The sequence below is a fragment of the Diorhabda carinulata genome, chromosome X (assembly GCF_026250575.1).
Source record: "Diorhabda carinulata isolate Delta chromosome X, icDioCari1.1, whole genome shotgun sequence".
NCBI classification, from domain to species: Eukaryota; Metazoa; Arthropoda; class Insecta; order Coleoptera; family Chrysomelidae; genus Diorhabda; species Diorhabda carinulata.
In genome coordinates this window covers 20,064,945-20,089,352 of record NC_079472.1, presented here as the reverse complement: position 1 = coordinate 20,089,352, position 24,408 = coordinate 20,064,945, and the positions used below count along the sequence as shown (strand labels likewise).

General features: G+C 31.6%; 1 protein-coding gene across 1 annotated transcript; it reads right to left on the bottom strand.

Moving 5' to 3' along the window:
• Positions 1–68: 68 nt before the first annotated feature.
• On the bottom strand, positions 69–21,335 carry LOC130902364 (uncharacterized). The gene is made up of 15 exons (XM_057814460.1): positions 21,118–21,335; positions 19,907–20,016; positions 18,274–18,553; positions 17,867–18,225; positions 15,202–15,270; positions 13,896–14,244; positions 13,669–13,836; positions 12,271–12,474; positions 10,568–10,677; positions 7,243–7,333; positions 6,997–7,182; positions 4,592–4,944; positions 2,109–2,177; positions 1,409–1,757; positions 69–306 (listed from the first exon to the last, which is right to left on the bottom strand). Exons 1-15 carry the CDS (start codon positions 21,266–21,268, stop codon positions 146–148), a joined length of 3,009 nt encoding a protein of 1,002 aa, XP_057670443.1. The 5' UTR covers positions 21,269–21,335; the 3' UTR covers positions 69–145.
• Positions 21,336–24,408: the final 3,073 nt, after the last annotated feature.

Sequence of the window (24,408 nt, the reverse complement as noted above, 5' to 3'; positions counted from 1 at the left end):
TTTCTATTATGTTCCAGTATTAAAATGATATGAATACTTTTGTTAGTAAAAAAATATCTGCAAAAAAATTAAAATGCGAAAAATTTTATTTCAAAATATAATTATTATCAAATTTATTAATTTAAAGAAAAACATAGAATATTATTTACTTTCTCCGCACGAACTTAACATTGAGTTCTGAGCTCGACCTTAAAATCATGTCAGCTTTATAAATAATTTCTTCTGGTCTTGTTACTGGCTGTAACTTGAATTTTCTCAATATTCCACAAATCGCCGCTTTTAATTCCAACATGGCAAATCTTTGACCTAAAATTGATGCAAATTAATACATAATCATTACAGAACAAGAGGCCATTACACATCTCCCATTTAGTGATAGATAGATGAGCTCGTGATATCTCAGGATATCTAAGGAAGGTAAAGATAATGAGAGAATTAGAGTACTGATAACGTGGCTCTTGTACAGCAAATATATCTCATCAGCAGTGAATCTTCTTATTAATCATCAACCAGAAAATTAACCATCGATAAGGTTTTTACCACGATATTATGAAGAAAAGGGGATTCGGAAACCAAATCTGCCACTAAAATTTTCTGTAATTATTTAAAATTGGGGCTCCAAGCAAAAATCTTTCCAAAAAATTTTTCACGCATTTGGGTTTGTTTCTGAGTACCTAACCTAACCTAACCAATTCTAAATAATTACCATCTTGGTTAGGTTAGGTTAGATTTCATTGAGTTATCATATGTAAGTTGTACCATGTAATGTCTAAAATAATGGAAATAATATGTCTCCCTCGCCTTAAATTTACCATTTGTACCCTCAGAAACAACCCCAAATACGTGAAAAAATTTTTGGAACGATTTTTGCCTAAAGCCACAATTCTAAATAATTACCAAATTTTCAAAGCAAATATCAAATCGTATATATATGGTTCAAAAGCCACCAGGAGGTGTGATGTATTGGAGGCTAGCACCAGATGCTAACTACAGCTAGGCTCCTGTAAGGAGTAGTTTCAATTATTAGATTTCTGCTCGGTGGTCCGGTTCTGTCTATAAAATGGTTATATTCGCAGTTTATATATAAATGACTATATAGCTAAAATGCTGAATACATTTCTGCCTATTGTATTAAATGCGTAAGGCTTTCGCTGTCTATTAGCCCAAGAAACATTCAAATTATACCTATTTTAGTTCTATAATTGCTCTAAGAACATTGCTTATTGGACTTTAGACATTAGGCTGTGCTTTATAAACATTCAAATCATCTTTTAAAAAGGTAATTGTTTGGTTGGTCTTTAAATTTGGGCTAAGTGCTTTTTTCTCATCTCTTCACAATATCAAAAATTGTGTAATTTGTATAAACTCAAAATTTAATTTTAGTTATAAATCTTTTTAAGGGACTAACCTATGCAATTTCTGCTTCCTGCACTGAAAGGAACATAAGCAAAAGGATGTCTTTTAGAAACATTCTCAGGTAAAAACCGATCAGGATCGAATTTTTCAGGATTTTCCCATATTTCAGGAATACGGTGCAAGTCATATATGTAAATATTTACATCGCATCCTTTTGGAATGACATAACCAGTTTTTGTTAGAATGTTTTCACCTGCATTTCTAGATATTAATGGCACACTTGGATATAATCTCAAACTTTCTTTTATGCATCTTTCCATAAATTTTAGTTCGCCTAGTTCTTGAAAAGATGGCGCATTCGAATCGCCTACAACCGATAAAATTTCTTGATAGATTTCTTCCTGTAACATAATTATAATGCTTCTATTATAAATTAACAAAATTAATGTTAATTCACAGATTAATGAAATAATTAGACAAGGAGATTATTTTAGAAAATTACCAACAATGATACACTATATTACAGGGGTAGTCGACTTAACTAGACCCAAGCTCCAGTGGCGAATCCTTCATGAAGGCAACGCAGGCACCGCATTTCTAAGTACGATCATGTTTTCTAGACTGATTTAACGAGCCCGATTTCTTTAACACGTCAGTAAAAATTGGTCCTAGTTCTATTATTTTCAGTGAAGAATTTAGTAGGATAAAAACTTTATTATTTTACCGTTTATATAGTTTAATATTATACTTACTTGTATATCTTGCTCATTAGCTAATGCGACCAAGGTATAACATAATGAAACTGAAGTTGTATCGTGACCCTAGAAGAAAAATCATTACGCATTTGAAATTAATCTATAGAATCAACATTTTAGATACTCTACATAAAATATGACACTGAAATAACAATGAAAGCTGATTTAGAATTTCATAAATTTCTTCTTTCATTCTTTTACAGGTTTAAATATTCCGCAGTATTTATCATAGTTTGTGTTGAACGTGTGTTTAAATTCACAGAAAATCGGCTACTTATTCTTAACCAGTTTTACCTTCATCATGCACAGCAAACATCCGCCGAATAAAAATTGACGGCAGAAAAAGGAAAAGATAAGTTAAATCACCCCCATCACTTATCCGAAGTTATAATAGAAGAAATTCTGACCAAAACAAGGGTTAAAAAGAGGCTTCAATCTAGCAAAATAACAGTCTGAAGCTAGATGATATAAAGAGCGAGACTCGTTTAATTGTTGTTTCTTGTGTGGAATAGACACATTTCGATGAGGAATAAGATACATTTTAATATTAGCCCTAATATAGGAAAGATTTTCTTTTGGAGGGTTGTTATTAACGACGACGAAAAAGAATGCTGGACGAACCAAATGGATTTCGGTGGATGGTTGCTGGGTGGGTACCAATTCACCACGTTACAGGCAAACCGCAGAAAACCTGCAACACCGTAACTTTTTCTGCATGAAAATTTCCTTATACGAAAATTAACTATTCTTACTCATTTGATGTAGATATGAAATGATTTGAATTCATCTATGGTACACTTGGACTCGTCCGTGATGATTGGACTTTTCAACTAATAACTGGATGACTAACTACACTCCGATTTGGGATAATATAGTTAAGTTGCGAATTTTTATTCTGCATCCAGTAGATCAGATGGAGATTTATGAGGTTAGAGATGAGTATTTCTGTTTATTTTTGTTCCAGATTCCACTGACTAACATGTCAAATTATGTGAGAAGGATACAGAAGAAGCTTAAAATATGTTTTGTTATATAACGGCAATGAAATAGGTGCGATTTCTATGGTATATTCCACGATATGTAAAGAAGTTTACGAAGATATATCTTCCATTATAGGAAAAATCAAATACAATGGAAATAACTAGCGAATATGTGTCGATATTAAAATGCTAAATATTCTTGTTTTATTTGTCTATGGGATAGTCGGGATAGAAGCCACCATTGGAGAAATATTCGTCTCTGGAAAGCAATTTTGACTTCATTGCATATAGAACTTGAAATAATGAAGCAGTTTGGTGAAGCTGTTTTGATTGCATGCTCAAAAAGTTTCTACAAATGATAAACTGGATTATTCGATGGACCTCAAATGTGACTACTATTTAATGATGAATGATGATTTCTATCAGCAAAAAAAGTTTTCTTGCTAACTAAAGCACCCATCTGCCAAAATTAGTTCAACATATGCTTTACTATCTGAAAGATTTTGGTTGCAGTAGCGTCAAGCTCTTTTATTCAAATACTCATCCCGATTATTCCCCGGTGACTTAACTGATTAACCAGGAGGCCAAAAGAGACTCCAAGTTTCTCATCCTCATCATTTTTTTCTCATTCAATTTACATTTATCGTGTCTTAAAAACTAGACTGTTATAATTATCACTGGCCGACAAGATTTTCGTAACACATGCAAGATCTTTATTTTTAAAATGGAAATACCCGTTCAATAATAGAAAAAATATTTATTAAGCTCAACACTTACCACTTTTCAATAGCTGAATTATCCCTGTTTACATTAGCAGGTAGGTAATTTTATAAAGAGGCGGTTAATATCGGTAAATTTTATGGCCGAAAAAATACCTGAACTGTATTATTCAGAATAATAACATTAAAAATTAATATTCTGTTGAGTTTCATAATAAGTGGTTCTCTTCTGTTCATAGTGCAAAAAGTGATTATAAAGACGAAAATGTCGAGTCAAACGCGCCGCAGTTGTAAAACTTCTCCTGACAAATTTTGCTATATTTATGGTGAAATTGCAAGCCAAGCCATTTTCCGAAAATTTGAAAAAAGCCTATTTCAAATATTTTGGTACTTTAATTGAACACCAAGACAAACAGTGGGCCCCCCACGTGTGCTGTGCTAGTAGTAGCGAGTCATTGGTGCAGTGGATGAATGGGAAGAAAAAAAGCCTTTTGCATTTCTATTTAGCAAAAAAGCTCACCAAACAGGAACCTAGAGCATGAAAGGCATTTGTTAGTGTAGTGAGGGGATTTTTGGGCAACAATATGGATCCAAACTACCAACAGTTAGTTGATGAGCTTCGAGACGCATACAAATCCCTTGGTGCCCGAATGCCATTGAAAATTCATTTCCTCCATTCCTATCTGACACTTTTTTCCGAAAATTTGGGAGCTGTCAGTGATGTGCATAAAATCTTTGAAGAATATTATAGAGAATATTAAGAAGATTAGTTTTATAATACCTCGAAAATGAATGTATCTAGTTCTTCTCTTATACCTTCTTCGTCAATATCGGCACCATCGTGTCTCGCTTTCAGAAGAATATCAAGAAGAGCCAATTTTTTTCTACCAGAATAACTGATTGCTTCGGGATTGAAATTTTTCTCTCGTTTGCGGATAACGTTCGTTGAAAAAGAATGTAAGATTTTCACTGTTGCTCTGTTTTTTTTACCTAAAGATGATAGTTGAAATATGAAAGGAACCCACAACCACGGACGTACGATTCTGTACGCCAATTGTTCACCGTAATCGTATACAGATTGTTTGTATTGATTACAATTCGGATCTTGTCGGAGAGGTAAACCAAGGGAAGTTTCTACAAAATACAAAAAATTATTCTGTATGAGTGTCTACGAGGGTAGGTCGATGAGTACGTGACTTTTTGAATAAAGAATTCCATACTTAAGGAATTGAAAAGCATATTTTAGATAACTATATTGTTTTGTGAGCACAAACAACACAAAATAGCACGAAGATGCATTTTTCAGATTTAATAAATCAAGAGGACAAATTGCAAATTAGCCATCATTGTTGTTGTCTTGCAACTTGAGAGAATCTTTATCTGGAATATAAAAAGTACTCAAGACCTAGAATCAGGTAGCCTCCCCAAAGAAAAAGACGAAACAATGGCTATAAATGAACATTATTATTATTCTAGAAGTAACGAATACTTCATTTGAATATTCTTCTCAAATCGGTCTGCTACCAGTAACTTATAAAGTAAATGATGCAGTTCGAATCTTGACATATTTGTTGACGCGAGTAGTGTTTCTTTTTTAGTTAAAAAAATTCAAAAAGTCAAATCGAGGACATTAAGCGCACATTTTATTGGTATAAAATATACAGGTTATTGGAAATAACTGAAACAAACTCACATTTAAAAGCAGTATTGACCCGGCGCCGTATTGATTCATTACCGTTAATGAGATATGCAAGTATCAGTTAAGTTTTAACATCAACAATGGTGCACCCTTCTTTTAACCACCGATTGCATTTGATCCAGTCTTCTCCTTTTTTTGTTTTATTATAATTTTCTCCACATCTTCACAACTTGAAGAATCATCGTAGATAATTGCAGATTCTTCTTCTTCATCGTTTGAAGATTCAAGAACAGTATTTCCTTTTTTCTTGAAAATTGGTTTTACCTTACAGCTCTTGTCTTCGCAATTTCAACAATAGTAATCTGTTTACTGCGTTTTCTTGTAGATTGAACAGCACATGTCACCAGCACTGGAATTATTTGATCCAACATTTTTCCTGAGGTGGGATCTTATAGAGCCGAAATGGGACATATGAAGTACTTAGCTAAAGCGTTATCGGACGTTTTTTGGTATTGAAGTGAACTGTAGTCTTTCTAGAGGTTTATGCACGTACCAATAGGGTAAGCATAGTCAGGGATGACTGAGGGATCGAACGGAAGTACACCTATTGCTTTGGAAGATGACACTGCGTTTTTTATATCCAGTAATTGCCCGAATTGTAACCTGTTAATTCGTCATTGGGGATCCAACTCTATAGCTATTGTTCGAAAGATAAAAAAGAAGATAGTCTGTTCAATTATACTATTTTAGTAATCGTGATCTGATCATACTGGAGAATCTTATCTTAAAACAAATATGAACTAGTTTGATTATAAACTATCATCTTATAAATGAATAGCTTGGATTATGAAGCTATTATTTCAAAAGTAACAGAATTTTTTTTCAATAGGAAGTGTTCTTCTTGGTACACTAATTCATAACACAATCTCAATCCACAATTATCTGATTGATAACTGAAGGAGAACCAACTAAATGACCAATTCTACTATGGGGGTTCTTCACAATTCAAGGAAAAGTTAAATTGATGTCTGAACAAGCCGAGTTATCTCGAAAACAAGTTTTCTGATTATACAAAATCAATCACAGTATTTTCCTCCAACCAAGTCTGTTTAACAATGCTACACTTCTATTTTAAATTATTTCTCCAGTAAATTTTTAGCCCTCCATTGGTCTTTTCATGACTATCTTATTACATATTCAACTCGTCACACACATTGTTTTAGAAGATATTGTTGGATTTCACGATGATAACAAGACTTCGTGAGCCCCAATCTTACAATATATTTTCTCTTCAGTTTCCATAGAAAATCTTTCTAAATACTTAAACTGTTCATTATTTTCCAAAGTTATATTGATTACCACAGCAAAGTTTACAGTTTTTGCATTAAGAGGATTCTGATGTAATATAGAAATAAATCAATTGATTGAGCGGCTAGAAAGGGATTTCACATCTGCATTTTTATTGAAGAACTATATGATTTCCATTCTTGACAAGCAAATTATTTCCCTGTAAAGCTTAAAGAATTTTAAATAATTATTAGAATTACCTCCAATTGAATTTAATGTGAAATCTGTAATCAATTTTGTAATTTCGATATGTGGGGCATCACACAATTTTTCAATATTTTCTACAAGAACGTCAGTTTCTGTATTTAACATTTCCACAAATTCTTGTAATATATTAAAATGGAACGCCGGGGTTAGAATTTTCCTTCTTTTAAACCATTTGTCACCTGAAAAATTAATTAGATATGATTATACTTTATCAAAATTCTTATATTATGGATGACTACCTCCACTAGTTAGAAGTCCAGTTCCAAGCCAAGCTTGAAGGAAAGTATATAATTGGCCCTTTTTATTGTGTTTAGTATTAGCCAACACCGACTGAAAAATATTGTATTATGATAATAAAAATGAGTTTACTCAAATTTAATGAAATGTTTTACAAACAGCCACCACTTTTCAGTTTCTAACCAGCGACTTACTAATTTACTATTTTTTAAATGAAACCAGTTTTATAAGTTCTCAGATTTTTTTAACAACCATTATAATTGCTTGGCGCTTTATTCTCAGATAATTGAGAGAGGCAGAAAAATGCTTTATTTTAGAAAAATTGTTACAATTTGTAGACAAAAACTTGTGAAAACCAAAGAATAAATATAAAAATAACTAAATGAAGATACAAATGAAATAAAATTTCAATATACAGAGGTCCGTAGCAGCATTCGACCAGTATGCATCAGCCCGCAATTGAATATTATAGGAATAGAAGACATTTTCAAAGTAGAAGGCACTTTCCAGTAAATACGAGTATGCCCTCAAATTATTGCGGAATGCGAAAAAAGATGATATCGATTTGATTTCAATTGGCAAGTAATTGTGCATTTTTTTGCATTGTAAAATATTGAGCTCTTAACTAATTCTGATGTGGAGTAGGTAGGTAAATGTCGTGCTCTGCGTTTCTAAGTGGATAACCGTGCAACAATCGTACTTGATAATGAAATTGTCGAAAAATTTTCAAATATTTGTCCAAGAGGAGGAAATTCAAACGTATTGTTCAATTATGTGATAATAAAAAATTAATTACAATTCTGAGCACTTTTCTGCAATTTTTTGAGTGAAGACAAAAATGTATTTGTTATAGACCAAACCCGATTTCAGGACAAACTAGTTTTTCCTATACGCGATAGGATTAACTAGTATAGCCTAGACAAATCTAGTTGATCCAGGTATAAAAACGCAAACTCTACAATAAACTACATCGGCTTAGTCTGAACATTATAGTAAATCTAAAAAGTCAATATAAATAATCATTTTTATTAGAACAATAATGATTCCTTATTAAAAGCTATGGATAATAAGTTATACAAAGAATCATACTATAACAGATAATAATAAGTGTTTTTTTTAATAGAAGCAATAATTATAACTCAATTTTTAAAATTGACAAAACTAACTTCCGCATGTGCAAGTTCTGACAGGTTTGCTCAATTACTTTCGACTGTGCTAAATTGGTTTCAACTAGGCCCTACTAGTTGAGGTAATTTTATACTTCTGCGATCCCCTCGTTTTTTGCCCCTAGAAAATCGAAAGATCAACCGATTTCGATGAATTTTTTTTACGGCGGATTTATGAAATAAAATATGGGAAACATCTCACCTGGAGATTTCATATAGTTTTATGACTTTAAAATGTGGTCATAAACGCACTTCTTCGCATATAATCGTTCATAACTTCTTTACAAAGCATCAAACGTGGTTCATATATTTTTTTGCTATTCTACACAAAAAACGAATATTTTGGAAAAAAAATTGAAAAATATTTGTTCATTTTTTATCTCTAACAGTCAACGTTAGTAAGATACCATTTTTTTAAAGGTGAAAATTTTCAATTTAATTTCAGTTTCACTTAACTTTTAATTTTATATTTTAATATTATACACTTAATTACAATAAGTGATTTTAAGAATGTTTTTCTACGCCCATGTCTGTAAACGTTAAAAATCGTAATTCCTTGTAAATGACATTTAACAATAACATACACGTGCGTTTTCAGAATAAAACTTAAACTTCTTAGTTTAATTAAATTACCTAAATGTAGGCAGCACATTATGCAATTTTTTTACAAATTGGACACGTTTTCTTAAGTAGCATGCATGAATGAAGGTAGAAAAAGTACGTTACACGAGTTGTAAGCCCATAAAATTTTTCACTTTATGCGTTATGGGTTACTTACAACTCTTGTTACATAATATACTATTTTGTTCATATAACTTTAATTACTTAATAAAAAAGGTACAAACGATTATATTTGAGAAGATGTCCATTTTAAGAGAAATTGTTATTATTTTTAAAACATGATAAATCAACATTTTTGTATAATTTTCTATTAAATTTGTTCGTTTTTTTGTGTATATTATGAAAAAAAACTTCATTTGATTATTTGGAAAAGAGATATTATACAATTATACGTGAATGATTGCATTTTAATCAACATTTAAAGACCCGAAACCAATATAAGCTTTCATTTTTCTTATTCCCTTAATTTTTTGCGAAAATCCGCCGTAAAAACGGACATTTTAAAAAAAATTCATCGAAATCGGATGATTTTCGATTTTCTAGTGCCAAAAAACAAAGGGATCGCGAAAGTAAAAAAGTTACCCTAGTTGATCCTATCGCGTATAGGAATAATTAGTTTGGCCTAGGCAAAACTAGTTAGTCCTGAAATCGGATTTGGCAGGTAACATATACGATAAAATAAAAAACTGATCATTCGTTTTTTGGATGTTACTCTAAAATATATGGTGTCTTAAAAGTATCACGTTCTTACAATTATAAAAATAATTCTAGTAAAAGTAGAATATTCGGTTTAAAATCGACTTATTGGACTCAAATGTTATCAGTTTATAAAATATATTTCAGTATGTAAGGTAACCATCATCATATAAGCATATACTATACACATACAATAAATCAGATGCCGACCGATGTTGCCTGGCACTTTAAAGAATGCAGGACTGTCACGAGCCACGAATCAATGACGGCGATCAATATTCTAATTAACACCCCTCCAGACGAAGATATATAATCATACGTCCTTCTTCTTTCAATTTTCTGATTTGTTTTATGTAGTCAAAAGTCAAACGAGGAATCGTCATCGTAAATAAAGCCTAAACGTGGCTCCAGTGTAATTGGTGTCTCTTTCATAATCGATTGTACAGTAGGGATTACATTTTGTTTGTATGAACTTACACAGAACTTACACCAAGTTTTTGATAATGTATTTTAATTAAACAATCATGTCTAGATGTACAATTTTCTAATGGATTTGTATATTAATGATTTTGTTCAAATAGATATGACTTTTAAATAAGAATTTATTTACTATTCTTCTCTAATAATTTCTGGCGCTGTTTTTGAAATCTATCCACATGCTACTAAAGCGCCACCTCAATTTGTTCCCCTTCAATGCACACTTTTTGATACACCGAAATCTCTCTTCTAGGACTTGAAACGAACAATCCTTTTTTGGAATTTGAACGATATTTTGAAAATAACTTCAATGTTTTGAATCCGTAGTAGCAATTTGTGAACCGAGATAAACAAAAAATTTGCTTACTTCAACATCTTCTGGTGTGAATAAACAAACAATTCCCACATTGAGCGTCCATAATTTATACAAAGGAAAGAATTCTTTAGCTCTAGTTCGTTGTCTGACGAATAAAGATTCTGAAATATGATGTGTGATGAGCAAATAGGATGATTAATTTTTATTGCAACAATTACTTGTATCAATTGGTATATCTCAAACAATCAAGGGTTAATATGAGCGTTAACAAATTTGAACCAGTTCTAGCTTGTCAATTTGCTACTATAGTCAGTTTAGTGAGATTTTGTTCATAGCGTGTCTTACAAAACAAACCTTCAAGGTGAAATAAAGTAGAAATAATTCATTTAAGTACAAATAATGATCAAAATGTTCTCAGACATTGAATTGATTATTCTATTTCCCATGGAATTCAAAGATTTTATTGTCGAAATTTAGAAAGATACTGAGATGTGGACCGAAAGTTTTTATTTTCGTCAAGACAATGCACAGTGCTCAAAATTGCTTTTAATTCGCCAGTTTTGGCCGCTAACAGACTCCTTATATATCTGCATTCACTTTTCTTACCAGATTTAGTATCATACACTTTATAACTTTTTTTGACAATCAAAACAAAGCTTTATACCCTCGTTTATAGAGTCAAAAGTAAACAAGTAAAAAGAAATTTGTTGGAAATATGAATGGTTTGAACACTTTTGACTATATATACGAGGGTGTAAAGCTTTGTTTTGATGTCAAAAAAAGTGGCAAACAAATAAAAAGAAATTGAAAAAAACCTATTTCCTTAGAATTTGAATTATATCCTAGGAGCCGCTGCCTTCAGGTTTTTCGGATCAGATATGCTGACATGGATCTAGTTAACTGATTGACTTAGATATATTATTCAGCAAACTCCTAACACGCGAATGAATTAAATTTAAATTAATACCGTTAAAAAAAAACAATAAATCAAGTTTATAAACAAAATATTAAGATTATGTGGATCGACCTTTTGTGTTGAATCTTAAATTAGCACAATTATTTGACCTGTTGAACATAATACAACTTAGGGCAGTATTTGCAAGAGCTACTTGTCAGGCAGACGTGGCTCATGTACACCGAGTTCGCTTGCAGATGACCAAAACGTCAATTTATCAGGACCCTTTTTATTGGAGAAGTGCAAGCCTTTGTCAACTACCAAGGCACGTCTTTCAAGTTCAAGTTCAAGTTCAAGGTCAATGTCTACAGGCATCTGCACTCGGCAAGCATCACTCGAACTACTCGCGTGTAATAGGGTTTACATAAAAAATTATAAATTTGTGGTTATTTGTAAAACGGGTTAATCAATATGCCTCTTACTTCAACATCTTCTGGAGTAAATACAGTAACTACTGCTTCATTTAATGTCCATAATCTGTATAGAGGAAAAAATTCCTTAGTTAGGTTTCGTTCCCGAATGAATAAAGTTTCTAAAAATATTAAAAAATGTAGTTTTCGCAACAATAAATTTAAAAGAATCGATTTCGATTAGTTTTTTGAACATAAATTAATTTGATTTGACCTTGATCTATCAATGATCTAAACTTGCGTTACTTGTATGTAAAAGTGTAGAATACGGATTTCGGATTGTTGTTTGTTTAAAGGAAATCTATGTTTCATCCGATTGAAATCTATTTGAATAAAAACCAATATTCACAAGCGAAATATACATAATAGTATAAACAAAAACTTTTTACCTGCTGTATGATGCATGCTATAGTTCGTTCCAATAATAGGATATTCTTTTGGTCCTGGTATAGCCTCAATATATTTCCAAAGTTCCTCATATCGTTTTCTCCTCCACAAATAAAATATCAAGAACGAAATTGAAAATATTGCGAGTAGTATTAAATTCATTTTTTTTTTATTGAATATCTCCTTTATCTCATTCGTACTAGTAGTTTATACTTAGGAGAACTGGGGTCAGAAACAAACGATATAAATATTACAATTCTGCTGATGTTTTTTCAATTCTATCGAGCCTTATCTGATTAGCCTTGAGCTTTAGACTCTTAAAATTTTCGATATAGGTACGGAGTTCAATTATTAAGCAATAGAATTAGTATCATTTTTAGTATTACCTACTTGAGTTGTTTATATGATATGGTTTCTTTTACTCCTTAATATTGAACAGAAATTTCTCTTAAAATCCCGATTTTTCATTCAATTATGTTTTTGTCTACTTGTAACATCGAAGAAGATGCATGTCCAAAACTTGATGTGTATATGAGAGATAGGTATTGCTACTTAAATTTTGTGATTTGAACGCATCAACCGCTTCTTCACGTATAGAAAAACGTTGACCTCGCAAATTATTTTGGAACTGCAGGAATAAGAAGAAATCATTGGGTGCCAAACAAGCGTATGACCCATCAATTCGATGTTTTGAATGTTCAGAAACGTTTTTGTTTGAACTAATGTTCTCGCAATATCGTGGTGGAGAATGAATCGACTTCTGCGATTGGTTTCCCTGATTTTTTCAAACACTTCTGACAAACAAATGCTGGTGTACCATTCAAAATGACCTTTCTACGTTGCTGTAATAGAACGGCGGTGAACTGTCCAGTAGTTCTGAAAAAACAAGCAACCATTTACATTGAATTGCTCCGTGAGCGAATAACTTTTGTTGGATTTGGTTAGCATCCAACGCGAACAAGTCTTTTTAACATCCAAATGTTCATGCAATACATACAAATGGAACTAATGCCCAAGTATGCAACAATCTCACGGTGTGTTACATGATGATCTTGCAATATCGACACATTGCTGTTGGTTTAATCCATGTCGAAAATTCCATTTTTTAGTCAAGATGAATGTTTCCAGTATCTGATATAAACAACTCAAATAGCACTTGCATGACAACACTTTCCTGTAGTTTCACTATAAATATGTCAAATTTGACATATTCAAATCAGTATTGCCATATTTCAAAACTTAAGTAGCAACCCTCGTAGGTAGGTAAATGTCGTACTGAAACGGTAGTTCATCCAGAGCGGCATGATGGTTTAAATCAAATCTAATAATCATATATGCTGCGAACTTAAGTAGTATAATCAAACTTCAATATTGATAAAAAGATTTATTATACAATTTTCATTGTTGTTTTAATCTAGGAACAAATTTAACACGAACTTCTCCGACTGGTCTTAGTACCAAATCGCATTTATGTACTAAATTTTCGCGTTTATCTACTTCCACTAGTCGAAATTTCCTCAGAATTCCACACAGTGCCGCTTTCAATTCCAACATAGCAAATTTTTGTCCTGTAAAATCAAATCAGTTATTTATTTCTTAACTATATGATTTGAAATATAAAACCAACCTATGCAATTTCTGCCTCCGGCACTGAAAGGAACATAAGCGAATGGGTTCCGTTTAGATATGTTTTCAGGAAGAAATCTATCAGGATCAAATTTCTCCGGATCCTCCCAAACTTCTGGACTACGGTGTAAATCATAAATATACAAATTCAATACAGATCCTTTCGGAATTGTATATCCACTGTGAGATTTAAATGTTTCTCCGGCAACTCTGGATATGAAATGTACGCTAGGATACAATCTAAGACATTCCTTTATGCATCTTTCTGTGAATTTAAGTTCTCCTAATTGCTGCCAATTGGGATACTGATTATCGCCAACTATGGATATTATCTCTTCATATACTTCTTCCTATAAAATTCTTTCTATTGGAATCAATCGATTTCGGGAAAATTTGAGGTTATATCAGAAAAATAAATGAGAAATATTAACTTATAAACATGTGAATCTTTACCTTAAAGGAATGGCACAACTTTAATAATTCATAAATTAAAGGAAAATGATCTAATGTATCGAATTAAATAGAAGGAAAATATATTCTTCACGTATCCAATTCTTAAGTACTAATGACTTTATTTTAATCACCACGTTCACCAATAATATGAGAGGTTCTGGTCTGGATAAAATTTCAAGCAGCTTAGTGATGTCAATAAGTTCCCAAGAAGATAGAGGGTTTAATGGGTGATTATCTACTATGATCAATATTTATTGATGGAAATTTGAATGGAAAAAATACTGCTGCAGATCAATTACAAGATGAGTCTTCTTCTCATTATCTTCTATGGGTATTTAATTATTTAAATCCCGTTTTTCCCGGATGACGAATTGGACTATGTGATTTCGTAGAATAGACGATGGGGCTACCTTAAATCGAAGCTGTATTCAATTAAACCACAGACCATTGGTGAAACAAAATTAGGATGTAGCTGTAACTGTAAAGAGTTGATGGTTATACCGAAACTTTCATACTATTAGATATTGGTGTTTGTGGAATGGGAATGGCCGAAAATTTTTACAGTCTTCAAAATTAACTAATTCACGACATGAATCAACCATAATTATATTACTGTATATCGCCAAAAATGTTTTAATTTCACATACACGTGCATTGAAAGTTTTAGAATGCTGTGTGAGGTTAGGCTGTGTAAATTTTAAAAACATTAATTCAGGAACCGAACAAAAGTTTCCATCACAGTGAGAAAGAGCTAAATTTACATGGGTGGGGGGAGTTACTGAAAAAAAGAATCAGACAGACGCTGAAAACATAGATACAAAGAAAGTCAAGCAAATATTATATCATGTTCTTACCTGATATTTAGGTTCATTTGCTAATATAACTAGCATGTGACAAAGAGCTACTGCCGATGTGTCATGACCCTAGAAAAAGCTTTCGTTTAATCAAGTTATCATCTTTTGATTGGCAAAATTCTTTATAAACAATATTTGCAGTTTAATTTTCGTTACAATAAAAATTATATGTTCCTCTTCTTTCATTTGCACTTCTGGTGCCATTAGACCAGGATAGAAGCCTTATTGGAAAAGTAGGAAAATATGATTGGAGGGAAAAGATAATTAACGGGCGATCTGAGGTCGGGAAAGGAAAGAGGGTGAGTATTTAAGGGTAAAACACAGCTTATCTCGATTTTATCAAAACATCAATGCTCATGGAAAATAGTCAGATAACAAAGCTATAGGTAAAAAAATCTACAGCTTTTGAATTCCCACTTTTTACACGTAATCTCAAAAAATTAAAAAAAGTTTTTTATTTTCTACGAAAAATATTTTGTGAATATTCACTGTAATTTATGTGATTTGAAATATTCATTTTCAGTTGAAAATTCACCCGTCAAAATATCAGCTTTTTTCAAGTTATTGAAACTTTTGTTTGTTGAAATCTCAAGAAAATATTGACATGACCATGGTGACCTTTCCAGAAAAGGCAAAAAACGAATAAAAATTAGCATCTGAAAGTTTTGTTTAATCATTATGTACAATTTTTAAACATTTATTGAAATTTTAGAGTACTCATTTTTATCAATGTAACATGGAGTGACACGTTTTCCACCAACTTGGTTTTTTGAATATTTCACGTAAATTTTGTGGTTATATGGAAAAATTATATCAACAAAAGTTATAGATCTTTTCATTATCTACAACTTTGCTATTGACTTTTCCCATAAGACTAGTAGTTTTGCCTGAAATCGAAATAACTCTATTTTATCCTTAAAAACTCACCCACTATTCCTTCCTGGCCTCAGATAGCCCGTAAATTATTTTTCCTTTAATTTTTATCATTTCCACCTTTTCCAATAAGTTTCATCCAACTATTTTTTTTTATTTAAAAAATTATCGCCCCTAAACTATTTGACCTATATTTAGCTACCTCTCTCGTACATAATTGTATGGGCAAAAAATAAAATTAGTATTGAAACAAAAATTTACAAGTTTAAAATTAGTTCGTAATGATACATCAAAACAGCTTTGTAAAAAAATTGTTTATGTTATTAGTTAGACGAGTCCTTTCTTAAGTAAAGTTGCATAAAAATGTCTCATAAGCTGAAAATAAGAAACATCATTTATAATTTGCTCAAACAGATCCTTATTCCTGATAGAGTTCGCATTTTTCAAAACTAAAATATTTCACGCAGCATTTACTGTGCTTCAGGCGAATGTGAAGAAGGAATACCCTTCCAAAAAGTCGAAAACTATGACTTTTTACCCGAAAAAGAGCAGAAAGACGAAGTCGGGGTTTCAATAAGAAAATTGGCTCATGAATAGAAACTTCAAAGAGTACTGCATTAACACAAACTAAATTAGTTAATTTTCTACGATGACAGATACGATATAATGAATGAAACTCAAAATTGGCCACATCAGAATAACATATTTCTTGTGCCGAGACAAAATAACTTTCTAATGTATCTCGAACCCGTCCATATCGAAATTTTTGAGCCCTTATCTCGCAAAGTGTATGATTAAGGTCGGTAAACCGAAAATAGGAACAATTACGGCGTAGAATTTTCAGAAAAATACGCGAAATGGATTTAGTCCTAGAAGTCAAGTTGAACAGCACTGACCTATTCTTATAGTTAAAATTATTAACTTTGTTAGTCACTAAGCTCATAATTATGGTAAATAAAAAAAGTTTTACACAAGACACAATAAATGAGCGATCTGTAAGCGTTGGTTTAACCGTTTTATTAGTGGAGATTTGACGCTTGAAGATCGTTCTCGGTCAGGTCATTCGTCTGCGTGGGACCTAGTAATGAATTCTCATATTAAGTATGACGATAGCAGATTTCTTTTGTTCTAATCAATCGGATGCAAAGAAAATTAATTTTTTATTTTCAAAAACATTTCCTCTTCATTAGATTTTTGAATACTTCAAATGAAGTTGTATGCTTATAAGTTTTTAGTACGGCTAATTTCAGTCTAAAAATATTCAAATCAAATTATGAGAGTTAAGTTACTAAATTCAAATTGATTCGTGTTTTCCCAAACATCGCCCTTCACCAAATTTGAACGTTAACATTATTTGCGTTTCCAAGAAATCCAGCAGAAAGTTTTATTTTGTGTTTGGCGGACTTATGATAATTCCAGATGGTCGAGCTATCAGCTGATGACAATGTATGAGGTTTTATAGGAGAAATATTCATTGTTAGTTAACCAATAGCCTTCTCTCACAGCAAGACAATGCTGAACCACATACTGCGAAAGATACGAGAGATAAGGTTTTGGTGACATTGAACTCTAGAACATCCCGTATATAGCCCAGAACTTGTTCAGTGAGATTACTTATTCTTCAGTCAGATCAATGGCAGTATTCTTGCATGGGAAAAACTTTGAAACTTTCTTTTTGTATGATTGTATGATGACATTATTTATGAGACACCCTCTATAGTGTCAAAACCAGACCTTGTAAAAATGTGTATTGATTAACGTGAATTCAGAATAAGCATTACAATAATATTACCGCAAACATAAATGTATCGACTTCTTCCCTTATACCGTCGTCGTCAATATCTTCACCGGCAGATTTGGCTTCTAACATCAAATCCAGTAATGCCAATCGTTTTCTCTTCGAATACGAAAAGTTACCACCAGTATCAACGGTTTTTAACGTTTTTCTCTCTTCTATTATTTTCGTAGAGAACGTATGTAATATTTTAACCATTTTTCTTAGTTTCCAATACGAAGAGGTCATCATAAAAATGATGTCCGGAAAAAGGATAGGTTTTACAATTCGATTAGCTAATACCTCACCGCTTTGATGTACAGCATCTTTGTAAACGTCACAGTTTTTATCACGTAAATTTACCCCTAATGATGTTTCTGAAAAAATAATGATATTTTTAGTATTCCACAGATAATTCTACTTACCTCCCATTGAACTTAGAGTATAATTAGTTATGGGTTTGATTATGTCTATTACATAATCTTGAACGGTCAATTCAAGTAAATGTTTGGTAAGCTCCTCAGTTTCTTTGTTAAAAATATCTACGAATTGTTGCAGGATGTTGAAATGGAAAGCCGGTGTGAGAATTTTTCTTCGCTTATGCCATTTGCTACCGTTACTGGTAATCAATCCAGTTCCCATCCAGCTTTGTAAAAATTTGTAAAGCTGGCTTTTATTATTGTGAACGGGATTAGCCAATATTAGCTTGAAATGAATGAATAAGGAAATGAGAAATATGATTTCAGGGTATTAAATTACAATTACATCAAAATCTTTAAATAAACTAATTGTAAAAAACCCGCTTCAGCGATAGTTATATAACAATTTAGCCCAATTTCCGAGTAAAGTTGAGAACGTGTCCAAAATTTTGAGAAAAACTCCAGTAAATGGCTGCTAGAAATAGCTCAACATTTCCCAGAAAGATCTAGATCTAGAAAATTAGTTATTAAAATTTTACAGAAATATTAAGAATGATATTAAATTTACTATAAATTGAGAAGTTCCTCAAAAATATTCAGAACATCATACACCTATTGAGAAATTGCTCAAGTCTCTCAGAAAGATACAGAACCTTTTCAATAATAGCTGAAAAAGTTTTCAAACTTTCCAAATATTATTCCAAATTGATAAATATGGTCAAAATAAAATTTACTAAGGTTTCTCCAAAGGATTTAGATCAAACTTGCTAGAAATTGCCCAACGTTCCTCAAAAAAATTTAGATCGTCATAAAGCTATTGAAGAAAAGTGTCCCAGAAGTTACTGAACTTTATAAAAAATGACTAAAATTTCTCAGAATGATTTGGAATGTTAATAACCTCACATAAATCGATGAAAATGTCTTAAAAAGATTCAGAACGTCACACACCTATTGACAAATTACTTAAGTCTCTCAGAAAAATCCAGATCATTACCAAACTCTCCAGTGATTGCTAAGAGTTAATCAAAACAATTTAAAACATAATAAAACTATAAATTGCTCAGATTTTCCTAGAATATGAGGAACGTTAAACATTTGTAGAAAATTTCAGTTGTGGACTGTAACTGCACTTCAGAAATTGTTTGGGCGAACGTTATTAAGAATTGTTCAAAGTTCTTAGAAATATGCAGATTGCTCAAATTCCCCAGAAAGATCCAACACGTAAACAAAGTTTCGAGAAATTACTAAAATTTCTCATAAATATACAGACTGTTAATAGACCTTGTGTTCTTAGTTTTCTAGAAAAATCCAGAACTGTCTAGAAATGTTTAGGAAGTTTCCAGACAGATTCAGAACTTTACCAAACTTTCGAAAAGTTAATAAAATTTCCAAGAAAGGTCCAAAATATTACCAAACATGAGAATGTGTTAAATTTCTAATAAATATCCAAAACCTCATGAATTTTAATCTGTATTGTTTACAGGAACAGTCAGAAAAATATAAAATTAAATATTCGAAAATTTCTTTTATTTTTATAAAAAATATTACTAGTATTGATATGGATGGTATATATTTTGAACTCTTATGTTTACAAATGTTCTAATAAGTCCAGAAAATGTATTTGGTGATAAAAACTTACTTCTGTATCTTCGGGACCCAGTATAGAAATGTAGTAATCATGAAAGCTCCACAGTCTATGAATGGGATATAAATGTTTCGCTCTCCATCTATCATATTTGAATAATTTCACTGCGATACATAAAAACACGTACAAATCACAATAACAATAACAATAATAAATGAACAAACACGATATTTTTGTAACAATTTTTGTAAGAACCAAAGAAATCAATGCATCCATACAGAAATGTTAATCGTAAAAATGTTTCATCCGTTTGCTATGGACACTAAATTAAATTACAAACGAACATATAGAGAAGCACCATGAATCCGATATTAAAATGAAGAAGCAGGAAATATGTCTATCATTATCTGAGGTTTGAGACTGCTCCCAAATCTTGTGATGCATCTTCAATAAAAAACACCAGAGATAGTTGACCACTAGAAAAGAACTAACCACTGTCCTTGAAATCGTACTAAATCTTCTACCTCTACAATTTGAAGTCGTAAGGTTAGCATATACACTGAATATCCTCTACCAATTATAGGTTGGAGCAACTGGTCAATTGAAAGTCGGTGCGCAGCGAACGTTGCTTATAAGCCACTTGGTACACCGTTGCTTCCAGGATGAATGTCCTGGCCGGAAGAGGCTTCTGCGGATGACACAATATTCGCTGTGATGTAATATACGGACGTGCGCTACTCAATAAACACCAGAGAAATACAATCTGTTCAGATAGCAGAGCTGATATGGAGCCATAATGGCTGAAATGATGTACTCTGGGCTGGTGTTTGAGTGATAAAAATTTCTACATGAGTTGGTGAATTATATCTCCAAGGTCCAGCTCGTTTGGGTGCTTCAGCAACATGGGTAATAACAAAGCTGATTCGCTTTACTGAACTAGGATTACCCAATGGTACTTCTGGTCTATCAGAAGGCCTATATGCGCAAAATCTTCTAACTACCTATGCATATTAACCATGAACTATGACCCAAAAATTAGCTATTGATGATAATAAGATGTATAGATGATAGATTATAAGCTGTGGCTCAGGAATATGAAAAAGAAAAGGTTGGATATATTGTTTAGAACTACAACAAATTTTTCCAAAAAACAGCTGTAAAAAAATTACAATAAACAAGAAGTTAAAAAATGTGATGGATGGATATTACGATCCTAAGGAGGTGTTTGTTAACGCAATCTAATATTTTATTAAAAAATTTCTTACCAGGGTCCGTTGGAAGTTCCAGCATATTTCCTATAATCGGTAGCTCCCTAACTCCCGGGATTTTCATTACATATTTCCAATGATTATGATACGCCCATACTTTGTAAATCAATGTCAAAATAAGCAGCAATACAAATGTCAACAATAACATAATTTCTGTTGTATGAATATAACTGATCTGTTCTAGCTGCTTTAATTTGTTTGTTATACCATATTATCTATTGTAATAAAAACAAATTATAAACGTTCATAAGTCAAAAGATAAATGTTTATAAATTGCGTTATTGAATAATTGTATATAAATAAAATCCACAAAATTTAGAACAACTCGTTTCATGGACAGAACAAAAGTAGTGATCATTTTTATTGAATTACTTTAGAAAATGGATACTGGAAAGAAAATGGCGTTACTCATATAGGTATAGCTACAATTTTATTCACAGAAAATAAAATAACTAAAAATTTCGTAAAGCTCTAAATTATGGTCAGTTCTTACTTGAGTAACCATGTCCGCCTGGTTCTATATGTTTAGCCAGAAATTGTGTACAGTGTCTATCTTGATAGATGGATTTTGATGACAGTTCACAAGAGACAGGAGCAATTTAGACGTGGAAATGAGACAGTTAAGAACAGAAGACGATTTCAAAACCAGATGAAAATATGCTAAAAGTGGTCAAACTTGCACGTTAAAAAGAAAAAAGACAGCTTAATAGATGATTTGAAAATGACATGAGTGACATATTTGATCAGACATATTTTACTGATAAACAAAGAGAAAATATAATTGTATTTATACGAAATTTAAAGATTGTCTTCACGAAGATCTGAATTTAATATGGAGATTTGGATTTCATTTATGTCTATCGTATCGAAAAATTTAGTAAAAACTCGCCCATCAATAAAAGTCTAAAATCAAGGTGATGGTCATTGTTTCCTTTTATTATGTGGACATATATCAATCAGAATTTGTTGAAGAGAAACTATGGGAAATTCAGAATTTGACAAGCTTCGTTTGTGAAACTTTACAGACCTAAAAAATGGACCAACTACTTTCTTTTTTTTTCATAACAACGCCTCTATTTTAATTCATGATGTTTCGGAGATAATTTTTAATTATATGTTTTCGAAAAGGTAACTTTCGAACTTTGTAATATTCACAATAAATTATATTCTCCTTTTCCAGTTTCCTAAAATCAAAAAATGACTGATATCAAAACATTAATATAGAGATAAACAAAAACAAAACAGAGATGATGAAGGAGAAACGAGAAGAACATGGAACTTATATAGAAAATGAAGAAGATATGGAATAAGATCTAAAGTTGAAATATTTCGATTTCAATATATTAGGAAATGAGAAAAAGAAAATACGAGAAAGCAGGTTCTATTGGTAGGAGAATATTTAATAATATTTTTATGATTTTAATGCCACATACCTTCCAAACAACCAATGCTAGGTAACGGTCACTATTGTTTAGATTGAATAGAGTTTTGTACTCACTAAAACTACCTTCTCTAAAATGTCACGTCCTACAAATTACATTGATTGATTGAATATAAATACTCCCTACGAATCTCAAAAATATCTCTAATATATATCGTTGATACGAATGGTCAAGGATGGTTCTCAGCGGAAATATGAAGCTATAATGTTTTTTTCCAGAATTAACTGATTTAGTCTGCTCCTTTTTCAATTTATTTGAACAAAACGAGACAAAATTGTCTAAGAGACCTTTACATCAAAGTTTCATAGTAATGGTCTTATTAGCATTGAATTTATTTGTTATTGGACCATTAATTTCACAAAATTATATTCATAAACTCTACGCTAGCAATTAATTATGGATAATAAAGTAGTTTTAATTGATTAAAAAAATAAAATTTTGACATTTGTAAACATTACGTAACTTATCTTATTCGTACTTACATTCATGTTTATTAACGTAAAAACTCTCACTATTTTATAAATCTAATGACATTCTCATATATAATTTGAAGAGTTTTCTTATGATTTTTATACTAATTTAGTTGGTTCAAACCGTTTCTTCTTTATCCCGATATATAGAGAAAAAGGGAAGCGAATTGTAAATGCTATTGTATCACTGAATATTCAGAAAAGAATTTATAATAAAACGTTTTTTTTCTGTTTGTAAAAACAAAACGACCACAATGTTACTCTAAAGCAGCGTTTCTCAAACTTTTTTGAAGGCGGTGCCCCTACATAGTCAAATATGACGGAGCCCCGTATGGTGTTTAGTTGAAGAAAAGTAGGAATAAAATTAAATTAATAAAACCAAGTAAAAAATGCATATTTTTATTTTTAGTGTGTATGTAACAAGACTAATGTGATGGATGATGATATTGTATTTTATTTTTACAAATTTCTTCAATATTTGGCTTCATTGAAGATAGCTGTAAACTAATATCTGGTTCGGCATCCAGCGGTTGCGGTACTTGCTTTTGGTGAAAATATTTGAAGAAAATCCCGTTTCGCAAAGGTATGTGCTTACAAATGGTTAAAGGAAGGAAAAAGCTTTTTTGTCAACTCTGGATACTTCTCTTTAAGGCTGCACCAAAACTCTGCTACTGGTTGATTCTCCAACTTTAGTTTTAGTGAAGAATCGGAAGTAAATTCTATAAGTTTTTCGTATTCTTGAAAGCATAAAGTTGGAGGTTTTTCATTTATAAGAAAAGGATTTTTAACCCATAAATACTTTTCCAGATTGGTACCCAATTCATTAAGAAAGTGCTGTGTTACCGAGCTTCCCATGTTTCTAAAATGATTAGTGATATCAGTAACTATTTCTTGAGGTATTCGTCTCTTCACAAAATTCCTTTAGTGTCGGAAAACAGTAAAACTCCTCACTTTCGACGCTACTTACCTAGCCAAAATTGTAATTTCCTTTTAAAAGATCCTATTTTATCATTTGCTGTAAACACTGTGATCTGTTTTCCTTGAAGTGATAAATTCACTTCATTAAGTTTAGAAAATATTTCTGTTAAATAGACAAGTCTAAACAAATAGTGTTTATCAATTATTCTTCTTTGTAAATCAAAAGGATGTTCCAAAAGAAAAGCGTGAACTTCAGCTCGTAACTCAAACAATCGAAGTAGTAATTTACCCAGAGATAGCCATCGAACTTCTGTGTGAAGTAGTAGAGAAGTATGAAGGCTTCCCATATCATTGCACAAGATTTTAAACAGTTTCATGTTTTTTAACGGTCGAGACTTTATAAAGTTTATTATTCGAACAGACTCTTCGAGGACAGTTTTTAATGAAACTGGCATATT

What these genes read in the sequence shown, in the direction of transcription:
- LOC130902364 (XM_057814460.1), bottom strand. Translation starts at nt 21,268, where the DNA reads ATGTTATTGTTGACATTTGTATTGCTGCTTATTTTGACATTGATTTAC. An exon ending in TACTCTAAGTTCAATGGGAG is followed by an intron (nt 18,226 to 18,273) that starts GTAAGTAGAATT and finishes TTATTTTTTCAG; the next exon opens with AAACATCATTAGGGGTAAAT. An exon ending in TCCTAGATTAAAACAACAAT is followed by an intron (nt 12,475 to 13,668) that starts GAAAATTGTATA and finishes CCTAAGTATAAA; the next exon opens with CTACTAGTACGAATGAGATA.